This window comes from Micropterus salmoides, unplaced genomic scaffold, assembly GCF_014851395.1.
Source record: "Micropterus salmoides isolate LMB-PRFRI ecotype aquatic unplaced genomic scaffold, ASM1485139v1 Ms_hic_scaffold_16, whole genome shotgun sequence".
Lineage (NCBI taxonomy): Eukaryota > Metazoa > Chordata > Actinopteri > Centrarchiformes > Centrarchidae > Micropterus > Micropterus salmoides.
Window position 1 is genome coordinate 22,568,620 of NW_024040707.1, and position 21,048 is coordinate 22,589,667.

Consider the following 21,048-nt stretch of genomic DNA (forward strand, 5'->3'; position numbering starts at 1 on the left):
AAGACCCAGCCAGCTCGGTCACAATCGTCCCCTTGACCTTCTTGGTCTGAGGCAAGAGAACAATGGACTAAGTCACCACACTGACAAATCTTTTGTCTTCTCTTCCTCAAAAATGATTTAGACTAACACAACACAAACAAAAGGCACTCAGGCACTCGATCTGACCTATAGTAACATGTGATTCTGAATCTGAAACAGTAATAAGAGCTCTATCATCTATTTGGTGCTGTCTCCATTTCTTCAGGGTTACCTGACAGACTGCAGAAGAGCATCAAAGAGCACCCCATGCCATAGTCTAACTGATGACATACTTGGCTGACATTTAGTAAAACCTTAATTACTCATTTACTTAATTAATTACTTACTTAATCAATTACTACCTGCAGTGCAATCTACTTGATGTGTGGTCAATGCTAACTTCCACTTTTTTTTCCCTTTGTGTTACTGCATTCTGATCCTGATTTTCCCTTATGTTAATGACGTTCATTTGAAGCACTCCACTGCCCCAGAATACAGATTTAGCTTCTTTGTTGATAAGACTTGAGTAATAATACACATTTATCCAAAGAGCAAGCAAATACTTAGCTATTGGTCCATCTCTTGACAAAAAGAATAAAAGTATGTTACAGGTAAACACGTTTTTAAAGGAACATGGAATCTGTAACCTAATTTGTTTGAGCCAGTGTTGGTGAGAGAGTTGCAAAAGCTATGATCTGTGAGTCTTAGAAAACTGAACCACTTTAGTCACAACCGGTTTTTGGTAATATCTGGTACCTTTCACATTTTCACATTTTCTTTTTCTAGCTCAGCTGATTATACTGCAGGTTTGAGTGCAATTGTCAGTCCATGCAGCTTAGAAATGCAGCAAGTTAGAAGCACAGTATATATGTTTTCTCATGACGAATGTTCTCCTGAAGGTGTGTGTGTGTGTGTGTGTGTGTGTGTGTGTGTGTGTGTGTGTGTGTGTGTGTGTGTGTGTGTGTGTGTGCACAATTTTCATAAAAAAGGTATGCATTTATACACAAGTTAAGCAAGGACTTATTTCCTTGCTCAAATATGCCTACTACTCTTAAGTTGTGAAGGCTCTATATGCATTTCAGAAAATCACAGAATAAACAGCTTTGAGCACTGAACGAAATTTAACAGCAGAATCATTCTAACCTACTGTATAGAAAAAATATATGACGCATTCATCTCACACAGCACAAGGAGTTCTATCCACTTAATTTCAACAGTGAACACTAAAATACAGTAACAATATATTCTATAAAATGAACTGGTAGAGAGGCACCATTCCCTTAAAGGTTGCTAGCTTACTAACATGACTTTGCTGGGGTCTCTGGATGCCAAACAGTGCAGGTTGAAGATACAAAAGTTTTCATGTTACTATAGTTTAAATCCTAATTTCATAATGTGGAATCAAACTATGAGCTGTTTTTTACAGGAACATACAGTACTGTATATTTAACAGTTAATTCATGAAATTATTTTGATTATTAACTTTTTTTAAAGGAAAAAGAAAATAACAATTTTAATTTCAGAAACGCACATTTCAGCTTTATTTTTTTGTTTGATTAACAGCACAGGGACTGTTCTGGTGCCACCGTTCTCCACCTTGCATCCCGCTTCAGTCACCATGAGATCACTGACTGGCTGCTGAAGTGTGGTGAGGTTGACCCCGGGGCCTCCACCGACACAGGCGCCCTACCTGTTCACTATGCTGCTGCCAAGGGAGACCTGCCCTCTCTCCGACTGTTACTGGGGCACAGCCCAAAGTAAGAGCAACATGGTTTTGTCTTTACAGCAGCTTTAAGCTTCCTTTCACTGTGTTCAAAATCTGAACTTATCCTCAGTTCTGATTCTTAAGTTGCTGTTGTCTAATAGTGATTTAATATGGTTTAAGTTAATCTTTTGTACAGGGATTGAAAATGCTTTTGTTAAGAACACAATCTCTAAAATCAGGCTAGGTGTCATTGATCACGTGCCAAAAAACACACACAGTAATTCTACAAGATTTTATATAAATATTTTTAAAACAAAGTGTGATATTTAGTAATACACACGATACAATGCTAGTATCACTTCATGATGGTCATGCTGGATGTCGTTTAGCTGTTATCTGTTAAGTTGCAAAGAAAACCCCCGCACACTGTCTAACTTGCAAAAGGTTGCAATGCTTTGGTGCTAGACCTTCGTCAGGCAATCTTTTGTAGGAGGTGACTTGTTTGTCTACACCAATCACCCACTTCCACATAAAATAAGGCAACCATTACAAAACAGTCATTCACATTTCCAGTCATAAAGATCTAGTTTAAGCTTACATATGACTATCTCTATGGTAACAATACTATATCGTTCCAGAGTGATCTATACTTGATGGAAGTAGATTTCTGTATACAATATCATAATTCAATAATTTAAGTGTTAAATAAGAATAAAATCTATAGAATAATAGGAAAAGAGATTACCAAAAGTCATCACTATAAATGTTGCCTAAAAATCTCCACATTATTATATAGGTGCAAAAATCAACTCAGGGCCTCAAAATTTACTTGCAGCATTAGTGCATACATATATAAATGGACACAATAAACAGCACACAGATAATATATGTGCATATTCATACGTATCCAGGACTGTTTAGGGCTGGACAGGGAAACCCTCAGGTGAATCTTAAGTAACAAAGCATATGTTTTTTTCTCTTTTCCTATTTTTGTATAAATTTCATTGTTATTTAACACTTAAATTATTGAAGTATGATAATATTGTCTTGAATCTGTTGTGGGGTCACATGTGTTTATTATCCTATTTCCTCTATTTATCTATTGATGTATACATTACCAGCAAGATTTGAGAACATATCTGTCCATGAATGCATTTTATTATATTTTTGGTATACATTCAATATACAGAAATCTACAGCCATCTAGTATAGATCACTCTGGAATGATATAGTATTGTTACCATAGAGAGAGTCATATGTAAGCTTAAGCTAGATCTTTAGGACTGGAAATGTGAATGAATGTGTTGTAATGGTTGCCTTATTTTATGAGGAAGTGAGTAATTGGTGCAGAAAAACAAGTCACCTCTTACAAAAGATGGTCTAGCACTGAAGCGTTGTGTCAATATATAATTTTTTTCTGCAAGTTAGACAGTGTGCGGGTGTTTTCTTTGCAACAGTCTAACAGATAACAGCTTAACGACATACAGCCAAATCAATATAAAAGTTATTTTATATTACTTATGCAGAGGATAAAACTAAGCTCTCATCTACTCTACTCACTACTACCATCTTTCTTTGACCTGGTGCCCTTCAACACCCCCTTCACCTGTGAAGACTCCAGCGCAAATGTGATTTTAAAAGACAACTTTTATTTTTGTGTGCTGTGGTCACTTTTCTCCTAGTGTTTGTAACTGAGACAGGTTGATGTAGATCCACTGCTCAGATTCAGATTTCAGACTGCTGGCACTTGAACAGTCTGACGTTGATAAATGATAAACAAGATTGCAACAATTTCACTCTTTTCTGATGCATACCAAACAAATCAGGACTGATATAGATCCAGATAGATCCAGATATAGAGTTTTGGTCAGTAGATCAGCTGTGGGCTCATACTGTAGGTAGTATTTATAGCACTGGTGGGAAGCAACCAGAACTTTGCTTGTTTGATACCTGTGTCGCAATCCAAATACTTTGTGTTCAAATCTCATTTAGAAAAAACCCTCTTAGGGATTTTACGTTCCCAAAATAATGCACACTACCATAACCCTGGTGTGCTGTTTAGGTACTCTAGCTAGAATATTTTCCATTCTGTACAGCTGCACCAGAGTAATAAAATGAGTGTATGATCTAATATTTTTGTTATCAGTAATAGTCATTGCGGCTCTAGTAAGAAGTGTGTGTATTTGTGTGTATGATCATCCCTAATCAGTGCATTGTCAGACCCACCAGTGCCCTGTAGAGATAATACCCTCCCATATGGACCATCACATCACAAAAGACAAGGGTGAGGCGTTAGAATGACTGAATTGTCTTTACTGGGAAGCATCACTGAGCACACAGAGTTGTAGGGACAGGAAGGGCACAACTCAACACCACAGACTCTTTATAAGCAGCAACCAGATCATTTGTAGGTAATATCTGATAAAAAAGGAGGCAGGGTTAGGGTCACTGCTCTCCCATTTTTAAATGTAATTTAAGTGCGGATTTGGCAGCATTAACGCCCCAGTATCCAACTGTTATTATGCAACCTACCAAATGTCTGAAGTTAGTAAAACTGTATTGAGAGAGAAAAGGTACCTTGAAAAAGCTCCACGGTTAGATACACACCTAGCCTCAGGTGAGATATGAGAAAATATGCAGCAAAGGCATTGTAAACTGCAGTTTTAATGTGTAGTGTCTAATCATCAGATCACTGTGATTATTAAGTCATTGGAATAATTACTGTGAGGGAAGGTATTAGCTCCAAGTTATGGCACTTAATCTTTCTAGTTGTTGTCTGATTGTGTTTGTTTGATATTACAATATTGTTAAAGTGAATTCAGTACATGAACAGATCTCTCTGGGTAATGTTAAGTAGGCAGAAGATTGGCCTTGTTTTGTTTGTTTTTTAGTTTAGCATTATTGATAGCAACACCTGTTGGGTTATAAAACAATAAAAAAGTAAATTATGATAGATAAGACAACCTAAAGATGAACAATGCTTACTAACTGCTGCCATAAAGATATATAAATCTAATGAATTCACAGCTAGTCTCTAAGCTAAACAGCCTTGTCTGCTTTAGCTTTGATGACCTTAGCAAGATGAGCAGCTTGTCAAGGTACTAACCTTGTGCTCTGCACCTCCAATACTGTTCGTTGCACCCCAGACAGGTGCGTAGCTGCTGAAAATTTAATGAGCCTCAGGGACATGGTAGCTCCCTGATAGCTGGGCCCCATTCACTCTTCTCCACCACCACTCCCACTGTTGCTATTTACCACCATCTCCACGGCGACACACAGTAGCACCAACCAGCGATAAGATAATGAGGAAAACAAATCCGTTTGAATAGACGAGCTGCTTTCTAGTCACTAGCCTCAGGCATTGTTTATAATTGAACTTTGCAAAAGAGAGATAGCATTGTTGTTTCAGGGTTTATTACAGGCTGCAAATTTATATCTGTAAGTTTTAAGAGGTAATTGGATGGCTCGGCGTTTGTTCTGCTTGAAAAATCACAAGGACAACATGACCCCCTCTGTTACATCATCCCTTTACTAACTGCGAGCCAAGTAACGGTACAACATAACGAGATACACAGAGGTAAAAGTACATAGAGCCTACTAGGTATGTGGGAGACATGTAGCAAACACCAGCTACATTTGAAGTCTTTTGTTGCATTTTCACATTGCAATATTACACTACACCAATGGTTTAAAGTTATATTTCACACTGTTAACATCAACACAGCCTCAAGACCCTGAACAACCTCTACAAAAGACCTATAGCACCTAGGCTTTGAACAAAACTGACTTTTATTTCTATTTCATATCTATGTCTTTACCCAGTCCCCTGACAGGAAATGCATTTCCCCCTAAATGTCATTACTATAACCACCCACTGAAACTCACATGTAAAACTACAACTACCACATCTATTTATTAGTTGGGTAAGAACAAAAATCTGTACAAAATTACCATTATTGGTTTAACCGTATTTGCAGTACCCACTGAGATGATTGCGCAGGTATTTTTTTTACTTGTGTAGTATAGTTGTAGTATAGGTTTGTATTTAGATAAAGCTATTACAAATGTGAAACACAACAGATAAGGTTTCTGTGAAAGACATGTGCACAGGTCAAAAGTCCCCTGTGCTCAGGTACTGTAATAGTAAAATTACCATGAAATTACTGCAGTATTCATCTGTCTGCAAAAAAAACTCAATTGCATGTGGCTTTTTGTTTCCCGATATTTTATTGTTTGTTAGATTTATAAGCTACATCTGCATTGGTAGCTCGTTTGCACGTCCATCCCAGAGAACCAAAACCAACAGGCTTATGTGCTGTGTCTCTGCTGATAGCCTCTGTACACAAAAGACTGAATGAGAGCGGGTGAGAGAGAAAGAGGAGCGAGAGAGAGGCTACAGACAGGTTATGCAACCAATTAGTGCAGATTAAGATCTTTGGTCAAACCACAATTCCAACATGCAGTTGAGAAGGGTAGACCTCTGCATTAGGATATTCTAGAAAGTTAGTCAGTCTAAACCTCCTGCTGAAAACACATACAGTAAGGTGGACTCACAGGAAAATCACCAATCTTCTAATTTCTTATTTAGTCTTTTCCAACTTCTCTCATTTACAAAACACTTGCTCAAACATGAAAATGTAGTTTATAACTCAAATGGATCATACAGTCCAGTATACTATACATTTTATACTGACATTTATATTCTTACCTCAGAAAAAAGATCTTGTTCCAAAATGAGGCAGGAGTTCACCCTGTATCCAAGTAGCTGTGCTAGCATATATGAGAAAAGACAGAAAAGTCAAGTACAATTTCAATAAGATATGAGTAATAAACTAATAACAAAAAGTCAGCCTGATGCTCATAGTGTATCTATGTAGCAGCTCAAAAAGAGGTCGAGTTAGTTCTTTTTCAAGCTTTTGAGTGGTTACTTCTTAAATGTGCCTTAAAATACTTATTTTCATACTTGTATTTAGGGTTTCTAATAGAAAATGTTTACATGCTTTAATGTTCAAAAATGCTGACCTGATAGTTGTGCAGAAAACCATCATTGACACCCTCCACAAGGAGGGAAAGCCTCAAAAGGTAATTGCAAAAGAAGTTGGATGTTCTCAAAGTGCTGTATCAAGGCACATTAATAGAAAGTTAAGTGTAAGGGGAAAGTTTGGAAGAAAAAGGTGCACAAGCAGCAGGGATGACCGTAGCCTGGAGAGGATCGTCACATTTGAATGGTCAGGATTGCCATTCAAATGTGTGGGGGAGCTTCACAAGGAGCAGACTGAGGCTGGAGTTACTGCATCAAGAGCCACCACACACAGACGGGTCCTGGACATGGGCTTCAAATGTCGTATTTGTCTTGTCAAGCCGCTCCTGAACAACAAACAACATCAGACGCGTCTTACCTGGGCTAAAGAAAAAAAGAACTGGTCTATTTCTCAGTGGTCCAAAGTCCTCTTTTCTGATGAGAGCAAATTTTGCATCTCATTTGGAAACCAAGGTCCCAGAGTCTGGAGGAAGAATGGAGAGGCACACAATCCAAGATGCCTGAAGTCCAGTGTGAAGTTTCCACAGTCTGTGTTGGTTTGGGGAGCCATGTCATCTGCTGGTGTTGGTCCACTGTGCTTTATTAAGTCCAGAGTCAGCGAAGCCGTCTACCAGGACATTTTAGAGCACTTTATGCTTCCTTCGGCGAACGAGCTTTATGGAGATGCTGACTTCAGGACTTGGCACCTGCCCACACTGCCAAAAGTACCAAAACCTGGTTCAATGACCATGGGATTACTGTGCTTGATCGGCCAGCAAACTCGTCTGACCTGAACCCCATAGAGAATCTATGGGGCATTGCCAAGAGAAAGATGAAAGACATGAGACCGAACAATGCAGAAGAGCTGAAGGCCGCTATTGTAGCATCCTGGTCTTCCATAACACCTCAGCAGTGCCACAGGCTGATAGCATCCATGCCATGCCGCTCTGAGGCAGTACTTCATGCAAAAGGGGCCCAAACCAAGTACTGAGTACATATGCATGATTATACTTTTCAGAGGGCTGACATTTCTTTATTTAAAATCCATTTTTTTTATTGATTTCATGTAATATTCTAATTTTCTGAGATTTTGAATTTGGGGTTTTCATAAGCTGTACGCAATGATCATCGAAATTATATCAAATAAAAGCTTGAAATATCTCACTTTGCATGTAATGAGTCTATATAATATATTAGTTTCACCTATTAAGTTGAATTACTGAAATAAATGAACTTTTGCACGATATGCTAATTTTTCGAGTTTCACCTGTATATTATATTTCTCATACTGTCCACTGCTTCAGCACCTCTTTTCACCCTCTATCTGAATATGTTTTAGCTCCTGTCTCTTTAAGCCCCACCTCCCAGAACATCCACTGGCTTCTGATTGGCTAACTATCACAAGCACAACCGAGGAGCAGGGCCTAGCTGCTGGCCGATTTTACTGAAACTGGATCAAAAGTGATGGAGAAAATATTGAGAAAATATAGTTTAAATGTTACAGGTTACTTTAGCAGCTAACTACTGCTATCAGCAGCTGCTGATAACTCAGTTAGCACTGCAGCTAGCCATCCTATTGCTGATTCTGTCTGGACTGGAAGCTTGGCCTGGGGTGTGTTGGTGTAACGTTACACACCTCTAACATCATCATAAACATCATAACAGAAGCTACTGTTAGCAGCAGCTAGTGGTTAGCAACCTGTAGCGTTAGCAACAAGGAAAAGCTATCTGTCCATTAGGAAATTTATAAATCACAGAGTTGAGTAAGAGCAGCTAGAGGACATCAGAGGGAAATATTTACCTTTCCTTAAAAGCACTTTCTGTGAGACTGCACTGCACAACATACAGCTGTGGCTCCATGAGCTTGTATGACCGCTAACTCTGGAACATGGGCTGGTCTATGTAACTTTGGAGCTGTAAACATCCCAGATGTTACAAAACATCTAGCTCTTGTTGGCATTTGCTCATTTTTCCAGGGTGTTTTGCATGCACAAGATTTAGATATGAAGGAGCAAACAATGGATATTCAGGCTCACGGTATATCAGTTACATGTACTGCACTCTTTTTTATTCAACTATGCCAAGGGAAATACAGTTTTCCATTCTGTGGTACCTTTAAGTCAGGTAGGGTACAGCATTAAGTTTAGACATGGAGAGCAAGGGTTAAATAGGTGAATAGAGTTTTTCACTGCACTTATTTTCTTCAGCACTAATCTTCTTAATAACTTCTTGGTACAAGTTGGAAAACAACCCTCTCTGTTCCGTTTTTTAAAACAAGAGGTTTAAACTGAGAAAATGCTATAACATGCCATTTTCAGAAACATTTGGGCAAAGGGCCCACACTGTTACAACTGTACATTTTGTAAGCGTGTACAGTTGTAATACTTAAGTTGTTATCAAGTTAAAACTTAGATGTACAATTCTGTAAGGGAAGGATTTCAAGCTCCTCCACAGATTTCAAAATTCAATTCCCTAGATCAACTGGCAATATGCGTGGGTACTGTGGTGAACACAAGGATGTTTTTGCTTCAGTAGGAAAAATACCCTAAACATTTGAAGTGTTCAACTCATGTAGGACCACATCAAATATTTGTCCCTAGAGCTTTCTTGTCTGTGTTTTAATTTTGTTGTTCTCTTTTGGGGCTCTGTTGTCAATAGCTGCAGCATCTAAAAGAAGATATAGATAAGAGCTGTGTTTTATGTAATCAGTAGATTTCCTTGATACAATGTCATACACAAGAAACTCTAGTCAAGTGCATACTTTCTTTCACAACATTCTTTATTATTTAGACAGGAAAAGCCATTAGCCATTGAGAAGCTAACTAGCCTTTATCAGGCAAGAAGACCATTAGTGCGACATCAATTACTTTCCTAGTAATGAAGATAACCTTGGTTTTTGTAACAGTGTACTTGGGGGGAGGGGACAGTACACAGACAATTACTGAGGTAAAGTAGTCATCAGAGCTGAACTGGAAATATATCAAATATCTCCTATACTTTAAAGAGTGTTTTCTCTCATCTGAGTGACTGACGAGGTAGGTGGCCCCTTGTGCCACTTGCTAGCTTTGTCGTCACACAAGGCTAACCTCTTTCTTAGCTCTTTGAAATCTATACCTGTTCTCCAAAAGCACTTCTTTAGTGGAGTGTTCAAGCCTCTTCGCAAGGGAGAGTTGTGACAAAGGCAATGTGTGCTTTGTTAGACTCGTATCTGTCTTACCTCAAATACACTCAACTTTGTCACTCTTGCGAAGTGGTTAGGATTAATGACAAATATAGGTTTCTCTCTTACACAGGCCCCGATGAGCAGGTGAACTTCTGCCCACTTTGGTTACACTAATGAATAATTAACCTGTATTCCCACTTCCTGATAACAGAACCGCAGATTACTTCCCTTTCTTATTTTGAAAAATTTAAGAGGTGCTTGTTTTTACTTGGAAATTTTCCCTCGATCACCTACACTTCCTTTGCTTATTCTAACAATTTTCCTGAAAGACGAGCCTGTGCCTCAAGATAGACATATGTTCGAGTTAGTGTATTTGGTGTGCTTACAATTTCCATAGACGTTATTTGAAGAATGTGTATCTCTTTTTTGGCTCAGGATAGACCATATAATATTACAATACTAGAATGATCATAAGCAGATACAGCCTTGCATGTTAAGATTTGGTCATGAACACGTTGTCATCCACATGTTGTCTTAATGCAGGGTCTTTAGTCTCCGGAGTTTTGGCCTTGAGCCGCATCCTTTTGAGGGAAAGTTTGACAGGGTCATGTTTGTATCTACAAGATCCACCCCTCCCCTTGAGCCTTGCCTCTCATTTCTCTCACCTTCTCTACTCCTCTTCACCCACTCTGTCTGTCACAGCAACTGGCAACGCTTCGTTAAGCACAAAGCAAAGTCGGGCAAAGCCAGTGGAGTGATAATCCTCTTAGGAGACTCACTGCTCATTTGTCCGCATCCAAATAAAGCACAAACTTATGGGATTTAGTGGGAAAGCACTTGTTCACTCCCTGACCTCCCGCTGTGACTGAAAAGATCTGGGACGAGGAGGGATGCAGACATTGAATGAGCTTGTTGCATGGGAGGGGTGGGGCTAAGGGCATTCGGAAGGGAAGGGAGTTGGATTTGGCTCGGCGTCACTGCCGTCTGCTCTGAAAATAGCTGTATGTTGACACTGACAAAGGGATGTTTTCCAGTTACAATTACCTCTTATCTTTAGACAACATTTTACACATGCAACCTTTCAGATAAATCTGAAACGCAAAACATTTTTCTGCAGTGTCTGAAGGGTACACAATTAGTGTATTGGCTGCTTATGAAAATAACTATTTCTGGGTGTCAGCAGATATCCTATTCTGTTTCTGCTCAACCACTTAGGTTTCAGTGATTAAGGAAGCACAGGCTGAAACACACATCCTCCATAAGAGAAATTTGGTCTCTACGTGTCCCTTTATTTACCTTACTGCTTAATTTCCCTACAGCTTTGTCAACTCCCAAACTAAGAATGGTGCCACTCCGCTCTACCTAGCCTGCCAGGAGGGACATTTGGAGGTCGTCCAATACCTGGTCAAGGATTGTGGGGCGGATCCGAGCATGAGAGCCAATGATGGGATGACACCTCTGCATGCGGCTGCCCAGATGGGCCACAACACTGTCATCGTCTGGCTGGTATGTTGGAATGTCAGGACACTTTAGATCATATTTTGTAAACAAAGTTCGTGTACATCGATTTATTCCTAGATTCGCACCCCATACTTAATGCTTTGTTATATATCTATTCCATTTATTAAAAACTAAATGTCTGGTTCACAGACAATGTAAAAAATGTAAAAAATGAACTCACAGATGTCTGTGATCAGGCAAATTAATGTTTGATAATTTTTGTATAAATATTACTGATTGATAATTTGACTTCTAGTCTGAGTCAACACTGTATTTCATATCCAAAATGTCTCTTTGTTAACACCAGAAGAACTTTGTTGTATCATGATTGAACTTTTTTGATTGTCTGAAATCCAAAAAATTTATAGAGTAGTGTGTATATATTTAGAATTGCTACTTTTACTGCTTTATCATTTGTTCAACAAATTTATATAAAACCTTACCCCCTGACCAGGTTTTTACTATTTTTACAAATTTTCCCTAACTTCTTCCCCAAAAGAAGCTTTCATTAATTATTTAAGTTTTAGCAGATGACTGTAGCTTGTGTCATTATCCTCCCTCCATCAGACGAGTTTCACAGAGATCAGCCTGACAGACCGGGATAGTGACGGGGCTACGGCCATGCACTTTGCAGCCAGTCGCGGCCACACCAAGGTGCTCAGCTGGCTTCTGCTGCACGGCGGAGAGATTGTCACTGACAACTGGGGAGGGACCCCACTTCACGACGCTGCAGAGAACGGGGAACTAGAGGTGTGTGTTTGTGTCTTATTTCTTTTACTTAATTATTGCTCATTATCATACCAGTCTCCAGTTTTTTAAAGTTTGCCAGTTATACCTCAAAAGTTGATTAATACAGTAGAAATGTAACATAGTGGCATTTTAATATTAAAATGTAAAGGCTGTCCTGATCCTTTTCAGTACAAGCAATTGCAGAGATTATTTAGCTTAACTTTGTGTAAACAATATTCATATAAGTTATGTAGAAGCATTATGATTTTCAGTGCTCACATATCCATATTGAGTTTCACACTTAACCATCTGTTTTGAATGAATTCCCTCTAGCTTATGGTTTTACCACCACTCTGACCTACTACTTTGACTAACATTTTGTTTTATCATGTTTGGTCAGTCAGCTGTTTCAGCACAAGCTTCATGTATTAAATGTAGAGAACATTGCTCTTTATGTCTGATATATATGCATAAGAAGGGTTTGACATTGACCCCAACCCTGACTTACAGGGTGCTGGCCCAAGACTGGACTGTAGAGAACATTGTTAAGAAAGTGAAACATGAGTCAATACGACAACAGAAATCTTGCTCAGTCTGAGAACAACAGGTTTAGTCTGGCTTCCACCTGGCACTTGACACGGTGGTAAAAGACAGATGCTTTGAACTATTTAAGTTTCTTTTGATTTCTATATATTAAAGTACAGCATATCAACCATACACTAACCATTCTGCTTTAGATATAAAGTAATCAGGAAGGAAGGATATTTAATTTCCCGTTATCTGTGTTAGTAACTTATGAGCAAGACTGTGTCCGTACATCTATAAATTATGGTGAATGATGTTCATTGAAGAATCAGGTGTTATCTGACTTCATCCACTTTCTGTGTTTCTTCTGTCCTCTGCCTCTCTCATGCCACTCTCCAGTGCTGTCAGATCCTTGTGGTCAATGGTGTGGACCTGGGCATCAGGGACCAGGACGGCTTCACAGCAGCAGACCTGGCCGAATACAACGGCCACTCCCAGTGTGCCAAGTATCTGCGCACTGTAGAGAACATGGTAAGAGACACAGCTGTGCCCACCATATCTGGCTGCCATGCATCCTGACCTCCCTGTGGCCAGGGGCCAAACCTAGAGTCAATTTATCTGTGAGGATCAACGTATTTTAATGTACACAAACTTTGAATCGTGTTTAAGAAATAGACCGTAAGAAAAAACATAGATGTAGTTTATCCTATCTACTTAAGAAAGTTATGAATTAATCTGTGATTACAGCAGGATTTTTATTAAATCAATGGAGGTTCCCCAAATACTTTTATATCGAATAATATCAAAATTAATGACAATTTAACATTTAATTATTTTCACATCATGAACAATATCTCACACTGATTGGATTTTCCAAAAACTTAACTGAATGATATGCTACTTGCCATTTAAAAAAATCACCCGACCTGCAACCTCCAGTGGTTCCCATCCTGGGATGATTATACAGTATCTTGGACACTGCTGATTTCTCATCAAACTTGGAGACATATGTCTTACCGATGTGTTTTTTGCATTTTGGAGCACTAATTGGTCCAATGGGAGCTCTACTCTCAAAAGGAAAAAACATACAGTACATTTTCTCTAGACAGAGAACATTCATGAAGGACACATCCGAACTGTTGCGGTTTTTTTCTATTAGTAGCACAAATGCCAAACTTCCACCTCATCATCCTCTGCAAGAAATTATAATGAATTATGATCTCTGCTATAGTGGCTACATGTAGTCTATATTCTGCGTAATATTAGTCATAAATTTGATTTTAAATATTCATAATAATTAATAGTTGTAATTTCGTGCTAAGGTGGTCCGCATAGTCAAAATGCAACCTTGGCAAACACAAGACTGTGCACATTGCTGCTTTCCCTGAGCCAACATGTCCCTTGACTGACATTAGTTTATCTCTGCTAATTACGAGAGCTATTAACACTTACCTTACAGTGGCCTCCACGGCTTCACCCCACTGAAAACCCCAAGTGGCCAGAAGAATAATAACTCCCCCACACCGAACTCTCTTTGGTGTGTGGGAAACATATTTCCCCCCTCTTGTACTCTTCCCATTAGGGACATTCAGCCAGCTGAGTCCTGCACTGTGGGAAAAGCAGAGGGCCCCAGAGCCTTTTTGATCAGCTGTGAGATATTTCATTAGTGTGCAGTAATTAAACTTGTAATTCCGTTCTCCTCATGTAAGTCAACAGGGACTGAGATCGACTGTGTCTTGTGTAATGACACTGAACCCCTTTACATCCAATTTAAATTAAGCAAACATGTTTTAATAATGAGAAATTATATAAGAACGAATTGATAGATAATAGATATAGATTAATATGATTGTTATTCATCAAAACAGATATACTTCTTTATACCTCTGACAGAGTGTGGAGCACCGTGTTTTGTCTCGGGACCCCTCGGTGGACCTCGAGTACAAGCAGCAGGACTCTGGCCTCTCGTCCCCAAACACCACCATGCCCCCAGCCAGCCAGGCAGCACAATTTGATATCAGTTCACCATCCAGCTCCCTGTCCAACTACGACTCAGCCAACTCCAGCCAGTCCAGCACTGGGGAGAAACGGAGCAGCTTAACAACGTCACGAGGCCCACCTGCTCAGCTGAACACAGTCGCACACACAGGTATGCAATACATGTAGTAAAGCTAATAAGCTTTAATAAACTTTATGCTCTAGACTAGAATTTTGTTTTCTAAGGTGAACCAAGGAGGTGACTAGAAATATACTTTTAAAGACATCTTTAATATGAATTAATTCTAAATAATGTCCTAATCTGTTTTAAATTGAAATATCAACAGCTGATGAGCTCAACAGTAAAATAAATTTTTTATCAGCTCATAATAACACTTTACGGTGAAATAAGGTTTGCTGTCTTTTGTCAGTTATTAATAAAACCTTGCCAAATACAGTATCTCAGCAATGAAACAGTGCTATTTACTGAAGCTAACATCATGCAGCAGTTTGGTTCCTTTTGTTTCATGTCATTGGTGCATGGTAAACTGGTGCTGCACCCTAGTGGTCTGTGTTTAGATAGTTTGTTATGGATGGAGAGGTCGACCATCAGTAGAGTAACTCATGTGTCTCATTCATTTTTGAATGGTGTAACAATTGAATAAATGTTGAAAGGTTGACTTAATGCTTTGTGTTGTACATTTAAATCAGCAATACACCATGTGTGGGTTCCTGTGAGAAACTCAGTAAGTCTACATTAAACCTGCCTACGTGGGCCGTGTCTTTGTCACAGGTGCATCAGAGTCAGCCATTTCAGACATGCAGGCGTATATGGACATGCTAAATCCAGACATTGGCTCTGACTTGCTCAAGAAGAATGAGATACCTGCTGATGCCCCCTCCAAGCTCCCGCCACCACCAACCTATCCACCCCCACCTCCCCCACAGTCTCCCCCGGAGCCCCCGCCACCCCCAAGCTACCCAGCACCACAGCCCCCTCAGGAGCCGTTGTCAGCTGAGTTCTTGAAGGTGAAAAGCAACTTAAGGCACGTGGAAAACAGCACTGGCAATATGGAGGTAAGACGTGGTAAGCTCCTGCTTGAGCAAAAGATGAAGCTGTTTTAATGAGCCTGTGGCATGATGAACTATATGGAACAGTCCTAAAGAAGTAGGAGGACCACGATGTTTGGGATAAATTGGCCATTAGCTGCTATTTTCTCTTGTGTCTAATCAGTTGCGATGTTCCGCTTGTGTAACAATGTGCCTTGTCTGGTTGCCCACAATGATGTTATTGTGCTAGCACGGCTAACGAGGCTAACAAAGATGCTCATTACTGTGGCAGGTCCTCTGGGTTGACACACAGTGGTTGTTGTGATGGGTTTGATCTTAATTCCAGTAATTAGTCTGGCTTCACATCATTCAAAGGTGTGTTTAAAGAGCTGACAAGGAGAAGCAATTAAAACTGGCATCAACACTTTCAGTTATGATTCTGGTAGTTCAGTACTGTTGCGAAGTGCACTGGTTGGCATGTTGTTACTCTACTTGAATTGTAAATGAGTTGTCCGGAAATCATTGTAATTACGTGGCCTTATTTTATCGTGATTGTAATGACAGAAGATAACCAGTCTGAGAGATCACTTTCACCTCATGAAGAATTTAATTCCCGATTGTTACTATGTCTTCCAGTATGATAGTGAGACACCAGGTCTATCCAGTCCTATGAACAAACTTTTTTGAACTTTAGCTTCAACCAAACACTACAAATGTGATATTCCTTTGCTATTTTTTCAAATATCTATTGTTTTAGTCTTTATTTTATTCATTTCTGAAATTAAAGGAGAAGAAAAATATTCAGTGAAATAATGTTTTAATCTTGCATAGTAATTGTGGAATGGCACACCTCTAAATCAGCCAAATGAATGGTTGTCAGTGCTGTAATGTTTCATCTAAAAGCAGAAGTACAATAAAAAACTCAAGGAGTTGCAGAACCAGCAGAATTGTGGGACCAATCAATTGTTCAGACTGTGTGTAAAGATCTGCTATGCAAAGTCAGTTGTTGGTAGCTGTTATAAAGTTCAGGAACTGGGCTGGGTCCTGCCCTGGGGAATTTATCAGTGCTTGGAACACATGCACACAAACGCCCACAACAAAGATCAGTGGATACAATATACATTGGGAAAAACAATCTACCTTGGACGCCATAGTGACAAGGAACAGTAACCTTATCCAGGGACACCAGGGCCAATAGTAGTAGGAAACCTGGTGAATGCAGATGTGAGTTGTTTTTATCACTACATAGGCCTTATGTGCTGCTCTCACCTCATTTGTCTGTATTTGCTTTGACTGAAGTCAAATGTTGCCCCGGCACGAAACATTTGCCTGTCACGTTTTTGATTCTTTAGACCTACTGTAGCCCCTCCAGAAAACTTGCACTTTGAGATCACACCCACGATTAGAGTAGTTTCTGCAATGTTTTGTTGCTAATTCGGGGCACTGAAGGCCATAATAATCTAATACTCTTAAAGTGTAAGAGATTTGAGGAAGGTTGGCCATGATGAAGGCAGCACCTGGGCTTTTGTGTTTTACATAAGAGGCAGGTTTGGGGAGTGGTTGATCTGTGGGCTGGTGGTGACATCATTGCTATTACTGTGGCTGGCCGGTTAGGTTATTGATGAAGCCTGTGGGTAAATTGAGAGCGCAGGTAGAGTGACAGGCATAGCGCTGAGCGGAGAGGAGGAGACGCTCTGGATTTGGTGACAGTTACTGTCTGTGCTGAGCTTGGTGGATGAGCCTCTCTCCAGACTGGAAGAGAACTGCAGGAGAGGATTCTTAATGCTAAGGTAAGGGGTTAAGAGGGGTTAGAAAGCTTTTTTTTTTACCAGTGGCAAAAGTGATGTCATGTAAAAGTTTGGGCTTCAGATCAGAGCAAAGATATTCCAAGTTGCTTTGTGTATTTTGGCTAATCTCCATGTTCTGGAGCTGTTCGAGCTATAATATGGTTGGACTTGTTGGACTCATGTTGTCATGTTTTTATTGTGTACTCTCCTTTTTCTTTCTGTCATAAAAGGTTGTTCTAAAGTATGCATGTAACTTTGTACTCATATTGAAATGACACAAACTACAACCAGGCTAAACAACTATTGATAAAGTCAACAAAAACACGACTATAAAAACAATTATATAATAATGACTTTATGCTGACAGACAGATCCATATAATGGGAAGAAAGGCTGTCTGTCTAAGTGTGCGTTTGTGTGAGGGATGGGAGGGGGGGGCTGAAATGCTTTGTACATTTGCTATTGTTGGCCCACCTCCCTGGAGGATGACAATCAAACCATCTGTAGCGCCCCCCTGCTCACATTACTGTGCCACCTGATGAGTGCTCAGGGACCATTTCTTTGACAGCAGACATGAGTCAACACAACTAAACAGGCAAGAACATGACACCAAAGGAGGAGAGGTCAGGGGTCAGCTGTAAATTATTTTCGCTTACTTTAACAATGGACATCTGCTTGATGTCTAAGGCTCTAGTCTGGATTTCGTGAGAAGTCATTGTGTCTGTCAGCAATAAAATGTAAATGATGCCAAACCCTGAATTTGAAAGGCAAAGTAACTCTATTGGTGTCACGGCTAAGGCATGCTTGTAGCTGACAGCTTTCAAGGTTAATTGTTGAAAATATAAAACAAAAAGCCTTCCACATATGCCATTTACGTTGTTGGAAAAAAGTAAATGAATTAATGCGTTTATTGAGCCAAGTGCTGAATGCAAATGCAAGGCTTTTTTGTATTAGGAAAATGCATTCATTATAGCTGCTCAAAATGCAAGGTGAGCTTATCTACTGCTAATGTATGGTTGCTTTGAAATGCATAGTCTGACCAACGTACATTCTAATAGCAGCAAACAGTGAAGACTCTCAGATGGAAAGGGGTGAAGTATCCTGTACAGCTCCAGTTTGTCTAGGATAATTTTCAGAGCAGAAAGTGAGAGTGCTCAACTCAAAGACCTATGACCCTGCCCTGTGGACACAAAGGTCTTTATAACATTGGTGCAAAAGCTGCATGCGAACTCTTGTGTTGTGTGACCCACCCTGCAGTCTTTACATGAAACATAAATGCTAATGTTTCAGTCGAACTGAACTGAGGCCTTGTTCTGTCATTCAAATAAGGCCACTTTGGTCACATGAGAGAGCTAATCTGGCAACAAAATCTACTAAGGTATGTCGTACAGTGTGGAATCCCACAGAGTACAAGCTCATTCCATAAGCACTGTTTAGCCATATTATAACAATTTCCCAATTGTTTATTCATTGATTCGTTAATTTTTCTGTAAAATACCAGTAAATAGTGAGAGCCCATGCTGACTTCTCCAAATTGCTTGTTTTTTCTGACCAACAATCCAAAACCCAAATATATTCTATTTCCTATCATGTACGACAAAATATTGCAGCAAATCCACACATGTAACAAGCTGGCAGCAGGGATTGTTTGGTAATTCAAACATGAAAAAGCACAATTCACCTAAATTGACTAATAGAGGAATCAACTTTTAATTTCAGCTTTAATTTTATTCACACATTCAAAAATATGGCAATATGTAATTCTCTTAAAAACCTCTTTTCTGTCTATATGGGATCAGTTTTGTGCTAATAACAACATTTTGAAAAAGATGCAGATTGATGCTAATGGGTAGGTTAAACCAAAAAGTATATTGAACCGTTTATTTTTCTCACTCAAACTTTTTCATCCCTTGAAACAGTTGAGTCCTGGAGAAGCCCACGACAAACTACGGCGTGTGGATTCAAACAGGAGGTCAAGGAGCTTCAGCAAGCAGCCCAGCACTGGGGACTACTACAAGGACTTGGGCAGCGACACAGCCGAGCCCAGAGGGAGCAAAGGCATGGCGCCCAACGAGGAGGTAATTCAGATCTCTGCTGTTTATGACATCAGTACCATAAAACTTCAATAAATAGCCCGGGCTTTTATTTGTTTAAATCAGTAAACTCACCCTGCCTGTATTTGGGACATGTATCTATACGGGACAGGCCTTTAATTCCTTTACTGTGTAGGTAAATCTGAATGAATAATACTTTGGAGCTCATTTTTTCATTTGTCCATATTGACAAAAGTTTAAACTTTTAAGCAGCTTGGGACCAGCTTAGGCAGGTGACCCGGTGAGCTTTAAGAGGTTTTATACATCCAAACTTCTATAAAAACAGACCAGGCGTCCAATTTAGACCTGTTTTTATTTGTCAAAACGTGTAGCCACACCAGGCTAGTAAAAGGGACAGGCGTCTAATTGGGACTAGGCTTTTAACTGAAGTTTAACGGTATTCTCAATGTTGAGACAACATCACACATCATCCGGTTCATTAAATTACGTATATGTATGTCCACCATCTTGTGATTGATGTACTTGATGTACACTTGATGTATTTGCCTAGCAATATTTCAAAATGCTATGTGTGGAAAGGTTACCAAAACAGTGGGTAAGTATTTCCCTATACCTACCTTAATTACCACAAACCAAAAAGAGCTGAATGGAAAATGCAACCATTAGAAATTGTTTATTAGATTACACATAACATATTGAGAAATCATGGCTTAGCTTTTTTTTTTCCTTAAGATTGCATTTGCTTAATTTTTTTCATTTGTATTATTAAAAAAAACATGTTAGTCATGAGACTGGCGACCTGTCCAGGGTGTACCCCGCCTTGCGCCCGATGTCTGCTGAGATTGGCTCCAGCCCCCCCGCGACCCTGTATGCAGGATAAGCGGTTGACGATGGATGGATGGATGGATGTTAGTCATGAGGAAACACTGTGGTTACTGCCAATCATCTGATATCCACTGGGAAATAATCTCTCAGAACTAGGTCACCTAGGTTATGAAGTCCTTTTGATGAAGTAATCATTTTTATTTAAATGACTACACAATAAGATAAATTATATAATGTATTGCTTGTATATGGCCTTTTTAAAATCTTTTTAAAGATTTGGTAAATGTTTAATACACGCTGCCCTGTATCAATAAGGCTTGTGTGGGCATCTCAGTCCCTTATAAGGTTTTCTATAGGGTGAGGTTTACATAGGTGATGGTGTATTGGCATTGGGTTACAACAGTGACTGCACTATTTGCCTGTGCATTGTGCTCCTCAGCATGTTACATAATCTTGTTTCCCTTTGAGCTTTTGTTTGCCACCAGAGGTTAACCTACAAACATGTTGTTTCACAAAAGGTTTGCATAAGTAAATATATTTTAGATGCTAGATTATAAGTGAAAACGCATTTGCCCTAAAAAAAAATTATCAAGGAAGATTTCTGTCTGTGACTGCGTGTGCTCACCCAAGATTATTGGTTAAACTACCTGTTTGCTGCCACATATCTGCACAGGCAGCTGAATGAATAGAATCTG

The 21,048-nt window shown here is 39.4% G+C and overlaps 1 protein-coding gene across 1 annotated transcript in view; it reads left to right on the top strand.

The window, feature by feature from the left end:
• Nucleotides 1-21,048, top strand: part of espn (espin) — a 44,044-nt gene that overhangs the window by 1,977 nt on the left and 21,019 nt on the right. Inside the window, exons 2-8 of the mRNA XM_038722895.1 lie at nucleotides 1,582-1,775; nucleotides 11,226-11,412; nucleotides 11,974-12,156; nucleotides 13,060-13,191; nucleotides 14,554-14,809; nucleotides 15,431-15,752; nucleotides 19,399-19,552. Coding sequence (XP_038578823.1) covers nucleotides 1,582-1,775; nucleotides 11,226-11,412; nucleotides 11,974-12,156; nucleotides 13,060-13,191; nucleotides 14,554-14,809; nucleotides 15,431-15,752; nucleotides 19,399-19,552 — 1,428 coding nt within the window. The remainder of the gene's footprint in view (nucleotides 1-1,581; nucleotides 1,776-11,225; nucleotides 11,413-11,973; nucleotides 12,157-13,059; nucleotides 13,192-14,553; nucleotides 14,810-15,430; nucleotides 15,753-19,398; nucleotides 19,553-21,048) is intronic.